Raw genomic sequence first — 15,000 nt, forward strand, 5'->3', positions numbered from 1 at the left:
CCTCCAAATTAATTGCACTTTGATGGAGACCAAATCTAAGAAGTATCGGTATCGGTATCGGTACTCGGTATCGGCAAGTACACAAATAAAAATACTCGTACTCGTATCGGTTTGTAAAAACGTGGTGTGTTTTCCGAGGCTTAAATAAATAAATAAATAAATAAATAAATAAATAATGAGTCAGTGCGTGTATCCGTCCGTGCGTGCGTTGCTGCGTGCATGTTCGTGTGTCCGTGAGTGTATCCGTGTGTGTGCGTGCATGTGTGTCCGTGAGTGTATCCGTGCGTGTGTGTGCGTGCGTGTGTTCGTGCGTGTGTTCGTGCGTGTATCCGTGCGTGTGTGTGTGTGTGTGTGTGTGTTTGTGTTTGTGTGTGTGTGTGTGTGTGTGTGTGTGTGTGTGTGTGTCCGTCCGTGAGTGTATCCGTGCGTGTGTATCCATGCGTGTGTCCGTGAGTGTATCCATGCGTGTGTCCGTGAGTGTATCCGTGCGTGCATGATTTAAACCAGTCTCTTCTCTCTCCCTGCAGGAGGAGGAGCGGCCCAGCGATGTGATGCGTGGCAGCAAACGCAAAATCCGATTGGTCCAAAGGCCGGTGAGTGAAAACCGTGATTGGCCCAGAGGCTTGTGGTTCCGCCCCTACCGCATCAAGTTAGATTCACTCCTTAGATTGACATTGAAGTCATAATGTGAAGCTCCATATATTGCTATAAAAAAAAGCGAATCGCACCTCGTCATTGCCGCACAATAGCTAGTCTAATAGTTTGTGCACTCACCCATGGTGAGAGATTGGGGTGATCTCAAGAAACATACAGTTCAAGTTTATCAGTTCAGCTCAAGTTTATCATCATGTACTCATAAAAAGGGCATTTATCAGTAATGACATTTCTTGTGCTCAAGTGTCTGCTCAACTTAAAAGAATAATTTAGGTACAAGAATATAAAGGCTAGAAGGAAAGTAAGAAAGACAGGATGAAGATATCAATTAAAGTGGCAAATGCAAGTTGCATGAGGTTGGCCATGTTAAGTGTGAGGGGGTGTACCGTCATTTCCGGACTATAAGCCGCTACTTTTTTCCCACGGTTTGAACCTCCCGGCTTAAACAATGACGCGGCTAATTTATGGATTATGATACCTGTGACTGTATACGGTGGCTTTGTGTTTACGGTGGCTTTGTGGAGCTAGGATGCTAGCATGGATGCAGCCGCATGGATGCTTAGCTCCACGCGATTTCTCAGTATCTCTCAATAACTGAACTAATGTCAAAATAACCACAGTCTACCGGCGTAGACAGAACACAACTCAAAACACTTTAGAAAATAAAATAAAAGTTTACAACAATACAAATCCAGTCTTCTTTAGTTCTGTAGCTCACTGGTTTCAAACTACCGTTCTAACTGAACAGAAAGAACTACCTTATTTCTGATTGACTCTTGCAACTGTGCTCTCTTAAAGCAACAGTGCACTTATCGTAACTGGCAAAACTAATAATATGCATCACTATTGTATTACTTTTGATATTCATTTTAGCCTGTGTAAAGTTAATTTGTTTCAATATACCGGTAGGCACCTGTGGCTTATAGACATGTGCGGCTTATTTATGTTAAAAATAATTATTTAAAAAAAATTCAGTGGGTGAGGCTTATATTCAGGTGCGCTCAATAGTCCGGAAATTACGGTAGTATAGTTCAGCATCCTGATGGCATGAGGGTAGAAACTGTCTCTGAATCTGCTGGTACGGGTCCGTATGCTTACGTACCGTCTGCCGGATGGCAGGAGGGTAAAGAGACTGTGGCTGGGATGATTGGGGTCGGAAGGAATCCTCTTGGCCTTTCTCCTGCAGCGCTGGCTGTGAAGGTCCTGCATGGATGGTAGCTCAGTCCCTGGAATGCGCTGATCGGATCGGATCACCCTCTGAAAAGTTTTCTGATCATGTGCAGTGCTGTTCCCATACCATGTCGTTATGCTGCCAGTCAAGAAAGACACACATAATAACACCCACACACACACACAAAGATGCACACACACACACACGAAGTAGGCTAGGACACCAATCTTGGTTTCTACCATTTATCCGAGTGAACCGAGTTGGTGCAAAACTCTGTTTCATTGGAAACTGATAAATGGATTACCGACTGCTTGAGTTTTCGAGTCCTAATTGAGTCCTCGGCAAGCTGGTGTGTGTGTGTGTGTGTGTGTGTGTGTGTGTGTGTGTTTCTACTGTGTGTGTCTAAACATCAGCTGAGAAGTAGCCCTGCTACAACAGTAGGAGACTAAAGGGCTTTTTTGTGTGTATGAAGTGTGTGTGTGTGTGTGTGTGTGTATGTATGTAGTGTGTGTGCGTAATGTGTGTATGTAGTGTGTGTAATGTGTGTGTGTAGTGTGTGTGTGTGTGTATGTAGTGTGTGAAATGTGTGTATGTAGTGCGTGTGTGTGTGTGTATGTAGTGTGTGTGTAGTGTGTAGTGTGAGTGAGCCTTCAGGGCTTTGGTTTCTGTCTTTGGCTTTATGTGGAAGGGCATTTTTTATACAGAGATGTGTGTTTTAATGTGGTGGTGTTATCTTTTCTGTGTGTGTGTGTGTGTGTGTGTGTGTGTGTGTGTCATCTGCTAATTTGGGACATGACCGAAGAAACCTATATGTTCAGGTGTGTTTGAACACTCCTTCACAGTCCAACAGGCACTGCCTGCGGCCAACAGGTGCCAAACACGACCACATGATTGCCCAACCAGAGAATCAGGATACATCATCATCAACAACAAAACTGTCTTTGTGGTCATTTTCACTGGGGTTTCCAAGCAGCACCTTCCCTCATCAGTGTTTCCTCGAATTAGGCCCATGACACCTCCAGAAGGCTCAACAGTGGTGTCTGGTGTCCCAGAGCCCCCCCCCCTCCATACTCATGATGGGTTAGAACACATGCCACTACCAGAGACAACAGCAGACACACCTCAAGATACACAGACAAGACAAGACTTCACCAATCTTGTTCAGGTTCATTTGCGAGGCCAAACAGCCTCAGCCACAACCACTGGCTCGTTTTTTCAGCAGCCTTGGACAACTCCTTTAAGCTCCCTTGACTGAGCAACCAGAAGAAATCTGACCGTCCCTGTCATTATCTAGCAAAGAGTTAACCTCAACTCGTTTATTCCCAAACAGAGACTATTGATTTAAAAACCTGTCTCTACGTGTAGCAACCCTAAGCCAGGCTAGTTTTACATGAGCCAAAAATCTGTTTTAATGAGCCAAAACGCAAACACGGTGTGCCGCTTCCGTCTTCACCCTCCCACCCACTAACTGAGGCTCTGCAGAGTCAGGAGTGGCTGCAGCAATGAAATGAATGCGGTTAGAGCCCATAGCGCTCCATATATACATGTGTTTGTGTCATATATATATATATATTAGGGATGCACCGATACCGATACCAGTATCGGTATCGGTGCCGATACTTCGTTAAAATACTCGTACTCGTTTGTGAATTGCCGATACCAAGCACCGATACCACTCATCAGTATTTCACTGCATCAAACTGGCCAGTCTATGCTGACACAAAATGTGATTTATTGTCCTACCTGTCCTACCACTCTCTGCCAGACTAGTAAGTAGCTTATTTGCCGTCTTGTGTTGCATTTGCTTGATGTTTGACTGTGTTAGGAAAGTTTGTCATAGTGTCAAAGTATTTCAGTATACAGGTTTCGCTAAATTTAGCTGCTAGCATCTCGTTAGCGATTAGCAATTTCGTTGTGCTGTCTTAACAGCGATTTGGGCTCATTTTAAGATAAATGACGACGACAGGAGTAGGGCACAGTGTAAGATCTGCACTGCTACGGTGTCGAGGGGCGGAAAGGAAAGTACTTTGTTTAACACAAGCAATTTGATTGAACATCTGAAGACACACCATAGTGCTAAGTACACAGAGTTCACTGATGCTAGTGGCGCAAGACCGAAGCAACCAAACTTAACTGACGTCTTGCAAAAGAAAAAAACGCGCACGCACACGCAGAGAGAGAGGTAGAGAGAAAGACTGTGCCACATAGGTTAAGTGATTGATTGTGTACTTGAGCAGGAGATTCTTCTGATCCTTTTGTAACTGAAATGTGCTCTTGTGCTAATTAGGGATGGGTATCGTTTGGTTTTTATCCGATACCGGTACATAACCGATACTTTTAAAACGATACCGGTGCCTAAACGGTGCCGGAACCGATACTTTTTTTTTTTTTAAAGTGCAAAGCGACGATTGACAACATTAAAGAAAGGCTTTTTTTATTGCCAAGGCAATTTTTTTTCTTCAAATTGAACAATATATTAACTGTTTAAAGTATATTATAAATATAAAAACCATACAAAACACTTGGCTTCCAACTACAGCTTCAAACTTTTTAACTTCAAACTATGAACATTATATTAACTGTAAACAACAGTTTATAGTATACTTAAATAAATATAAATAAATACAAAAAACAGCTTCAAACTTCTTTTGCAAAAATATGAGCATATTTGCCTTTGGAGTCAAAAATGTATTATTTTGTTTGCATTTATTTCATGAAATTTCACCATTTTATGATTTGTTTATACCTATCTTTTCTATCTTGTTCATAGTTAATCTTGTTACTTGAACACACTGAGTACGAGAAAATGTGTACTGCCCCTTTAAGAGACTACCGTTGGTAGTTTATCTGTCATCTCCGTTTATTTTTCAGTCTTCAGTTGCTGATCTGCCGTTGACTCTTGCCTTCTCTCCCCTCTTTCCACGCAATTATTTTGTTGCATTTGCTGCACGTCGCGATGTTTGAATCTTTTTGTGCGAAATACAGCCACACTTTTGACCGTTTACCTTTCGGTATTTTCTTTGTTAAAAGGTTGATGGCTAGTTCTGTTTGTGCTTGCCTGCTCTTCACTGTCATAAGACTGTTGCTATGAAAACACCAATGAGCGTGAGCGACACAAGACAAAGTTTACATTGGGAGCTGGGGCAGTTTTACATGTGCCCCTACGGAATCTGCCTAGCGACCGTGTTCAATTGGCTCAGGCACCGAAATGAAGCACCGAAATAGCACCGAAAAGCACCGTACTCGTATCGGTTTGTAAAAAAGTGGTATCGGTGCATCCCTAATATATATATTAGGGGTGTAAATCTCTCATGACAAAGACGATCCGATTCGTATCTCGATACATGGGCACGATACGATACAAGAAAAAATGCATGTTGATAAAAAACGATTCAGTACGATACGATACGATTCGATGCGATTCGATGTAGTTCAATAATTGAAAACACTGAGTTGTGAGGAAACAATGGACCTCATTCTCGAAACATTTCTTGTCTTATTAAATATCTTCTTACCAACCTCAAAAGACCAACCTCAGAAAAGATCTCTGCTGGATTCATGAACGCCTGGAAATGTGTTCTTAATTGAACGCGCTTTCTCATGCACCTGAACTTGCATACAGAAACGCCCCGCCAGCTCCTTATAAGGGCATGCTATTGCAACGTGTGCACACTCCACAGGCAACGCAAAAGCAACTTCAGAGACTGATCAAAATCATTTCAAAGCAAGCACCGGTAAACCCAGACCTAATTTCACCAGGGCAGAGGTGGAGGTACTGTTACAGAATGTAGATATGTCAATTCTATTCCACAGTGGCTATATCCACGCGATTTGAGTTTAGTGGTTATTTATTTATTCACTGCCATTTCCAGTGTTCATATTGTAACAAATCACGGAAGTGCGGAATATTTGTTATGGCTTTTTATTAAATACTAAACACAACACAATGTCAAAATGGCACGGGCTGTATGCCCTGGTACAAGTTATCACGAACAGACTGTGCTACCGTCACACACCTGTATAAACTCCGTCCCAACACAGAACAACGACATGCAATTAGAACAGTAAGGAACATCGTTGAGCATCAAACATAGAGAAAAGTATGCGCCCGCCGTACGGCATTATGGGGCGACCATGCCGGCACGTTACAATATAGTGCTTTTATTTATGTTAGGACATCACGATGGCTCGGTCTCGGAATCATAACTATAAATGTTAAACATAATTGTTAATGATACAAATATTCTCCTATTTTTTGTTATTATAATTATTTAAATCCGAGGATGTCTGTAGAATCACGCAATCAACAACGATGTATCTTCCTTGGCTGAAGTAGCTAGCATAGCATTGGCCATCGAAATGAATGGCGTAGCTAGCATAGCATTGGCTGTTGAAATGAATGGGAGTTGTAATCTGTCATTCAGGTCTTCGCGTATTTGTGAGAATACAGCCTGATTGGTTTATGCTATGCGGGCTTTGGCCAATGACAGGCTGTCATTGTTCTGACTGAGATCAAATGCAACAGGTCAGCCAGTGTTTAGTGTTTTGCGTAGCAAGTTAACGGAGAGACAAACGCTTGTGAACCGGTTCATAACTTTTAAATCGGGCAAAGACCGGTTTATGCCATTTTAATACCGATACGGGACGTCACGCATCGTTGTAGTCGTATCTTACACGCTAAAAACGGATATCGATACGTATCGGTTTTTTTTTACACCCCTAATATATATATATAATGTCCATTGTTTGGTTGCGTGTGTGTGTGCCCCTCTAGTTTTTACATCCCTACCTCAGGTGGATGAATTTCATCCACGGGGGGGACAAACCTCAATTATTAAAAAAACTATGAAAAAACAGGCAGGTTGTGACAGAGTTTTCTTACACTTATAGCCTACAACGCTGGCACTAACGTTCACCTGACCCGAACTGTCGGCAGTCTCGGAATTGGCGAACGTCCCCATGCACATAAATACATTGTATACATAACAATATCTGCTAAAATACATTGTAAAAGGAAAGGAGTCCAGAGCAGCATAGTGTCCTTCTTAACAGGACCCGCACAAAAAAATCAGAGCAAACTATTTACTTAGTCTTATTAGGTGAATTATTTAAACATGCTGTGAAATCTTAATTGATTAGGTTTTGTTTTACAGTCTGATTGAGTTCCCCGTTGGCCTTATGTTCGCGTGATCGGCCCCTATCCGTGGTCCTGAAACTTAATTAGGCATCTCCCACATCGCAGGTGTGGCCGTTGCAGAAAATTTTAATATTTCATGTATTTTATATATTTTAGTTTGCATTAAATGTTCAACTGTTCAAAATGTAACCTAATAGGGCCTACCGTTAACTTGAAAAGAATCAGGCCTATTTATTGCTTGTTTCTTCATGATTCAATTTAGTTTTTTTTAATGCTTACATATGCGCATTGTTTGTTTGCGTGCGTGTTACTAGGTGTTTGTGTGTGTGTGTCTTACATATGTGCATTGTTTGGTTGCGTGTGTGTTTGGTTGTGTTTGTGTGTGTGTGTGTGTGTGTGTGTGTTTGGTTGTGCGTCTGTGTTAGGTGTGTTCTTACATGTGTTTGTGTTTTATGTTGAGTTAGGTGTGTGTGTGCGCGTGTGTGTCTGTGTATGTTTTGTGTTCATGTGTTGGGTCTCGTCTCTGCAGGTAGCACCTGAGCCTCAGAGATCGGAGGTCACGGGGTCGTGGAAAGGTCACGACTTCCTGTTGGAGCTGAAGCGGAATCTGAGTCAGGAGAACTTTACGAGGCTTATGGAGGCGCTGAAGGTCTACAAGGAGTCTGACGACCTGCTCGACTTCATCGCAAAGGCAGCAGCGATGCTCACCTCGGACCCTAACACACACCGCCTACTGCGAGGTCTGTGTGTCTGTGTGTGTGTGTGTATGTGTGTGTGTGTGTGTGTGTGCGCGTGTGTGTGTCTGTGTGTGTGCACTCACAGACCAGACATCGGGTTAAGGCAGTAGGGCCTGTGTTCGCACGCGCTTGTGTCTAACTGTATTATACACACACACGCACGCTTGTGTCTAACTGCATTACATACACACACACACATACACACACACACACACTCACGTTTGTGTCTACTTTAGCTCTGTCTTTACATTATTATCTAAATAAGGTGGAATCAGTCTTTGTTTCCCGGTTGATCGATCCGATTGATGGTCCTTAAAGGCAGAGTCTGCGACTGTGTTTCAGTTTTGCCAAAGAGCTCAACAGCCAATGAGGCATGTCTGAATGATGACTACTGAATCAGCATGTACAGTGGGGAAAATAAGTATTTGAACCCCTGCCGATTTCGCAAGTTTGGCCACTTGCAAAGAAATGTGTGATCTATAATTGTAATAGTAGGTGTATTTTAACAGTGAGAAACAGAATATCAACCAAAAAATCCAGAAAACTGCATTTTATAACATTTATGACTTAATTTGCATTTGATGCGCGCACTGTTTGTGTGTGTGTGTGTCTGTTTGTGAGTGTGCTTGTGTGTGTGTGAGCGTGCCCGTTTGTGTGTGTGTGTGTGTGTGTGTGTGTGTGTGTGTGTGTGTGTGTGTGTGTGTGTGTGTGTGTGTGTGTGCTCATAGGGCTGTACCAGGCGGTGCGTCCCCACCATAAGAAGCGTTTCCACGAGCAGTGTGTGTTGCTGACGGGACAGGGGTGTATTCATGTTGTTTCTGTGTGTGTGTGTGTATGTGTGTGTGCGTGCGTGTGTGTGTGTGTGTGTGTGTGTGCGCTCATAGGGCTGTACCAGGCGGTGCGTCCCCACCATAAGAAGCGTTTCCACGAGCAGTGTGTGTTGCTGACGGGTGAGGGGTGTGGATATAAAGCTGAGCACTCGTTAACCCGAGAACAGAGACGAGCACTTACCACTCATACAGGTGAGACACACCTTTGATGATAAATGTGTGTGTGTGTGTGTGTGTGTGTGTGTGTGTGTGTGTGTGTGTGTGTGTATTTGATGATAAATGTGTGTGTGTGTGTGTGTGTGTATTTGATGATAAATGTGTGTGTGTGTGTGTGTGTATTTGATGATAAATGTGTGTGTGTATGTTTCATGATAAATGTGTGTGTGTGTGTATTTGATGATAAATGTGTGTGTTTGTGTGTGTGTGTGTGTGTGTGTGTGTGTTTGATGATAAATGTGTGTGTGTGTGTGTATTTGATGATAAATGTGCGTGTGTATGTTTCATGATAAGTGTGTGTGTGTGTGTGTGTAGACAGTGAAACATCCTCAGGTCCAGAGGAGGTTGCTGTCTCATCAGAACCAGCGGCGCTGATGTCGGACGTTCAGAAGGCTTTGGGAGCAGACAAGTCCAAACAGCTCTTCTCCTGCCTGAGCGCGTACCGCAAGAACCAGCAATATGATCAGATGGTGACCAGCGTCGTCAGCCTACTCACAGAGAGAGATGAACACCTGCAGCTCTTAAAGCGTAAGCCTCCAGTATCCTGCTCTTCGTGTGTGTGTGTGTGTGTGTGTGTGTGTGTGTGTGAGTGTGTGTCATCAGCGTCGTCAGCCTGCTCACAGAGAGAGATGAACACCTGCAGCTCTTAAAGCGTAAGCCTCCAGTATCCTGCTCTTCGTGTGTGTGTGTGTGTGTGTATGTGAGTGTGTGTCGTCAGCGTCGTCAGCCTGCTCACAGAGAGGGATGAACACCTGCAGCTCCTGAAGCGTAAGCCTCCAGGATCCTGCTCTTCTTGTGTGCGTGTGTGTGTGTGTGCGTGTGTGTGTGTGTGTGTGTGTGCGCGCGCGTGTGCGCGTGCGCGTGTGTGTGTGTCGTCAGCCTGCTCACAGAGAGAGATGAACACCTGCAGCTCCTAAAGTGTAAGCCTCCAGTATCCTGCTCTTCTTGTGCGTGTGTGTGTCTGTGTGCCTGAGCGTGAAATGACGCATAGCTCAATACCCTCTATGCTCCATGTTTACGAATGCAGGCGTTTTCCCCTTTTTCTTGTTTGTTGTCAAACATGGTTACATACTGAAGTTGGTCATATATGTTTGCTCTTTGTAAACAGGCGATTTTTCCAGGAAGATGGTGTAACCCTGGGAATTGTGTCACATTGTGTCTTGTCACGCGTCACGCAGGGTAGTACGCTCTCCCAAACCCACCATCATCGTGACTCGTTTGACAACTTTGTAAAATATTTACATTTGCATGTTTATTGCCTGTTTTATTTACGCTGTTATAGATCTCTCTGCACCATATATGTATGTATATATATATATATATATATTAGGGCTGTCATTTAAACGCGTTATTAACAGCATTAACGCAAACCCATTTTAACGCCGTCATTTTCTTTATCGCGAGATTAACGCGATATATATATATATATATATATATGTATATATATATATATATATATATGTATATATTGTATTTTTAATTTTTTTTTATTAACGTTCTTTTTGGCCTCGCAAACTGTGTAGTTGGCTAACATTACGGTTTGAGTGAATGGTGAGCGCGACACGGCGAAATGGATCATAAAAAGCTTCTGAATGGAAAGTTTACTTTTAAAAGTTGTGTTATGCAAAAGAAGCCAGCTTCACTGTTGTCTGAAAATGTCAAGAGGCAGTTGGCTGAAAGCAAAGAAGTAGTAGGCTTACCTTTTATTGGTAACCTAACTGTTACGGTTCATTGTTTCTGAAATAAGAGGCCTGACTGCTATGTTCCCAGCAAACTTGAAAAAAAGAAAATATTAAGCCATGGTTTAACTGCACTATAGGCTGAGTCCTTGTTTACCTGAAATGTGCACTTTATAATTTTATTTTGTACCGCCCTGTTTGGCAATGTTGGTTTTCAATAAAATAAAACAGTTGCATAAAGTAAGCCAATCTACTTTTCCATGTTGATAAGGGCATTAAAATTAAAATAAAATGATGGAAAAAATAAATAAATGAAGGGACATTTAGAATAGATAAAAATGAGTTAACTATGACATAAATGTGATTAATCGCGATTAAATATTTTAATCGTTTGACAGCACTAATATATATATATATATAATAGTTATCTAAATGGATTCGCTTTGTTCTTACAAAGGATTATATTCAGGGTTTTTCCTGCATAGAGAAAATTTGGGCGCGCGCCTAAGCCGTTTTCCCGAGCGCCTACGACAAATACCGAGCGCCTAAGGCAAAAAAAAAGTCTGCGATAACATAAAAAAAAAAAAAAAAAGCTGTCATTCATGGCGCAATTCAGCTTAATGGTGTTTTGAGCCCTTACCGTCGACTTCAAGGCAGCAGCTGCCTGGAAGGCGCATCCCGCCTCCCACCCCCGCAGCCAATCATTGAACAGAGGCTGCTCCAAGCTTGCCAGTTTAGAGAAAACGTTGGTTTGAATTTGAGCATTGATAAACCGGTGCGGTTGTAACTGTCGTTCCGCTGCGAGGGCCAGCCCGACGTGCACGAATAGACCTGTACAAATGCAAATGAAATATCCACTCAAAATGCTGACAAGTTGGATTTCCAACGCAGCCTCCATTGGTGGGCCAATAGAAGTTAAACACACTATTAAACATATTTGTGGACAGTTTTAATAATTAAAACAAAAAGAATTAGAGATGCTCCGATCAGGTTTTTTGGTGCCGATCACCGATGACTGAAATCAGTATCTGCCGATCCGATAATACCGATCACCGATCACGGTGTCGATTGAAGCTTTCTATTTATTGTGTAGCATTATTTATGAAGTTAATTATTCTTAACAACCATCTGTTTTATTGCAGGGAACGTGCAACATTCCGGTGTAGAAGCTCTCTCGCTTACTATAAAATGTGTAAATAATAATAAATATTAAAATAATAATAAAAATATATCTTTAAATGAAAATCACAACAATACAATGACATGTGCAACATTCCACTATCTAGAGGCTCTCAAGAGAACTTGGAGCTTATACAGTAGCTTTCCTGTGGAAAAATAATAATACAAACTTAACTGCAACATAAACAGGCTATAGGCAAATATCCAATATGAGGATAGCGACGACATCACGTACACAAGACTTCACAACCTCTCCCTCACTATATTACTTTTTTGCTCAAGCAATATCCCACCTGATACAATGCCAACGTGACCGTTTCAGAGTACTTTGTGACTTTTCGAAAAGTGGAGTCTGTTTATCTGACTGATGTTTTTAAAGTATTTACCTTGTGCTAGCTCTGTGTCTTTAGCAGACCTGCCAACCTTGAAGAAAGTTGTTGAGTACCAGGGGAGTTTCAGTTTGGCAGGGGCTTTGCATACGGTCAATTCCCCACTCACCGCCATATCATCCAGTTATTCAACATTATAAATCAGCGGCGAAATAAACAATACAATCATATTTTCTTGACAAGAATTCCATAAATGAAGAGATCTTTACATTGTGCATCATTTAGCACTTCTAAAGAATATATATATATATATATATATATATATATATATATATATATATATATATATTATATATATAAATGCCTATCTCACAGTATATATATATATATATATATATTTTAAAGCTCCAATAAAGTATCCATCTATCTACTTCCAGTGGCACTTGCTCTTGACTGCTTTGCCTCATAGCTTGGCGACTTGGCCTTTTTGAGCAGAGCATCACTGAAGCCTTCCATGTGACAGACAGTCCACCTTTCTTGTCACCAAAGCGCTTATCATGTCAGTGCTCAGGGTTGCTCTGTATTGGGTCTTGTTTTTGGTAACGAGACTGAAAATCGTCATGATTATTTTATACCTGCCAGGCTGGTCGGTTGACTGGCTGCAATAGTAGGAATTATTTGCTACGTTAGCAGTCTGTAGTCAAACACCTTTGCAATGGTCACTTTGCCCCCAACAGAGCGATTCAAAGTTAGAACAGTCTCCGTGGCGTTTGAGTTAACGTTGCTGCAGCTAAATTAGCCTACTCCATCAGTTTTTCACACCGTAGCCGTCTCGTAACCAGGCGAATCACATCGGATGCTAGCTACTACGGCTAACTTTTTATACAAATTTATCTGAAGGATATACCCCTTGAAATGCATCATCTCGTTAAGTTACCGAACACATGTTTTAATGTTTTATATGCTAACATTAGGGTCACATTTACTGTATGTGCTTGATTATTACTCCCCCACTTCCCATTGTACCTCAGCAATGCATTACGCCTCGGTGGATAATAAAGTAGCACTAGTATCAGTATTGCGGGTCAGGGAGGGTAGTGCTACTTTATTATCCACCGAGGCGTAATGCATTGCTGAGGTACAATACAACTTACAGTAACTTACAGAACCACAGGCACAAGGTCGTAGCATCTTGTCCAATCTGAGGGATGTAGTTTAAATAAATGTACAGTATAGGTTTGTATTGATTGATTTTTTTTTTGCGTAGTTTCAGCTGGCATTTCGTACCTGCGTATTTTGACTAGGAATTGCGTGGTTGGTACACAAAATGCGTGCAGGTTGGCAGGTCTGCTTTAGGAAACTCCTGGGCTATGTTAGCAAGGTGTGTGGAGAATGGCACTCCAAGTTTGAGGATTTAAAATGCGACAGTGACAACTGGCATATTACGCAGGGGGGGTTTCCCATTTCGCTCCACATCGCGCACCTCGCCATAACCCTGGTTTGTGTAAGTTACCGTTTGGAAACTTCCGTCTATAATAAAAATCTTTTCACGTCAGATTTGCTCATTGCTGACACTTTCAAAAACCGGTTTTGTAAAATGGTCTGATGCAAATACATTAAACAGTGATAGATTAAAGTGTGGCTTGTTAATGTCATCCCTTTCCTAACAACATCGATTTAGATAGATAGATAGATAGATACACTTGTATTAATCCTGTTAGGGAAATTCACGTGTAATAGCAACAAGGTAATAGGAAGAATTTTGTATTATTTTTGTTTTAAGCTGGAGAGCTGCTATAACACACTCGCTGCGCCATGGCAACCATTCCATTTATTAAATAATGCCGGTCGTGTCCGTTGTTCTGGCTGGTCTAAAATATTACGTCCAACTGGCTAAGTAAGACCACGAAAAACTATCCACATGTAGTTAGAGCAGCACACTATCCCAATACAAACAACTAAGAACAGTAGAAAAATGTAAGTCACGAAAAAGGAGCCACGTCATACATTTAGTTTATGTTGTTGCTGTTATGAAGTGAAACAGTGGGGTTAATAAAGGTTCAGCCTGAGGTTGCGAGGCGACCACGAGAATCATTTCTTACCATTGGCGGCCTGAAATGCCTATCTCTAACGTTTTATTGAAACGTCTCTGATAGTAGTTCTCGCAGATTTTATGTCATCTGATCGGCCATGTTTGATCGGCCGTTTTGAGGACACCGATCAAAACCGATAATGGGAATATCGGCCGATATTGATCGGCGCCGATCAGATCGGAGCATCCCTAAAAAGAATGGTATGTAGGTTTGTATAATAAAAATGAATAGTAATAATAGATAAACTTGAATTTCATAATTTGTGTGTTCCATTTCTGACCACTGGTTAGTTCTAGATTCTATTGATATACATTTCAGTAGTTTGCATATATATGTAAAGATGTAAACCTTGATAATCTTTGATCCATACATGATAGCACCATGGGGCTTGGACTATTGTCAATCTATTAGCCAATCTATTGTAATCTAAAGTGGAAGCAAAATGATTTCCTCAAGCATATCCTCCATTATTTATGAAATGGTAAAATGTAAGCTAATAAGGTGACACGGTAACACAGTGTTTTTTTTTCTTCTTTTGAGCACCGAAGACCCATTTTGACCCAGGAAAAACCCTGCACACACACACACACACGCACACACGCGCACACACACACACACACACACACACTCCTACTCCCCAGGAAAAACCCTGATATTGCAATACACCTGAATGGGGCAACATGTTATTTTCCAGTATGTCCAGTCAGACCTTGTGGAAAGTTTGGACAGGCCTGTGTATTTACTTTACTGCTGAAAATGATGTCATACTTCCTTGGAATAGTGATTCAGCACATTTCAATAGCTTTCCCCATACAGGTCGCCATGCTTAAAGTGTGTGTACCCGTGTGAGAGTGTTCTACAGCATACTGTACCATTTACACTACAAGTGTGTCATTTACACTACACAAGTGGCATGTGGGTTGGCTTTCAAAAAGAATGCTTGAAAATCTAGATATGAAATATTTCCCAGTGACA

The 15,000-nt window shown here is 41.7% G+C and overlaps 1 protein-coding gene across 2 annotated transcripts in view; it reads left to right on the forward strand.

Moving 5' to 3' along the window:
• Positions 1-15,000, forward strand: part of rtel1 (regulator of telomere elongation helicase 1) — a 60,354-nt gene that overhangs the window by 40,572 nt on the left and 4,782 nt on the right. For both annotated transcript variants that reach the window (XM_042707691.1, XM_042707692.1), the window contains 4 exons: positions 528-593; positions 7,492-7,702; positions 8,428-8,721; positions 9,061-9,273. In XM_042707691.1, the coding sequence (XP_042563625.1) occupies positions 528-593; positions 7,492-7,702; positions 8,428-8,721; positions 9,061-9,273 (784 nt within the window). The remainder of the gene's footprint in view (positions 1-527; positions 594-7,491; positions 7,703-8,427; positions 8,722-9,060; positions 9,274-15,000) is intronic.

Source organism: Clupea harengus, chromosome 4, assembly GCF_900700415.2.
Source record: "Clupea harengus chromosome 4, Ch_v2.0.2, whole genome shotgun sequence".
Lineage (NCBI taxonomy): Eukaryota > Metazoa > Chordata > Actinopteri > Clupeiformes > Clupeidae > Clupea > Clupea harengus.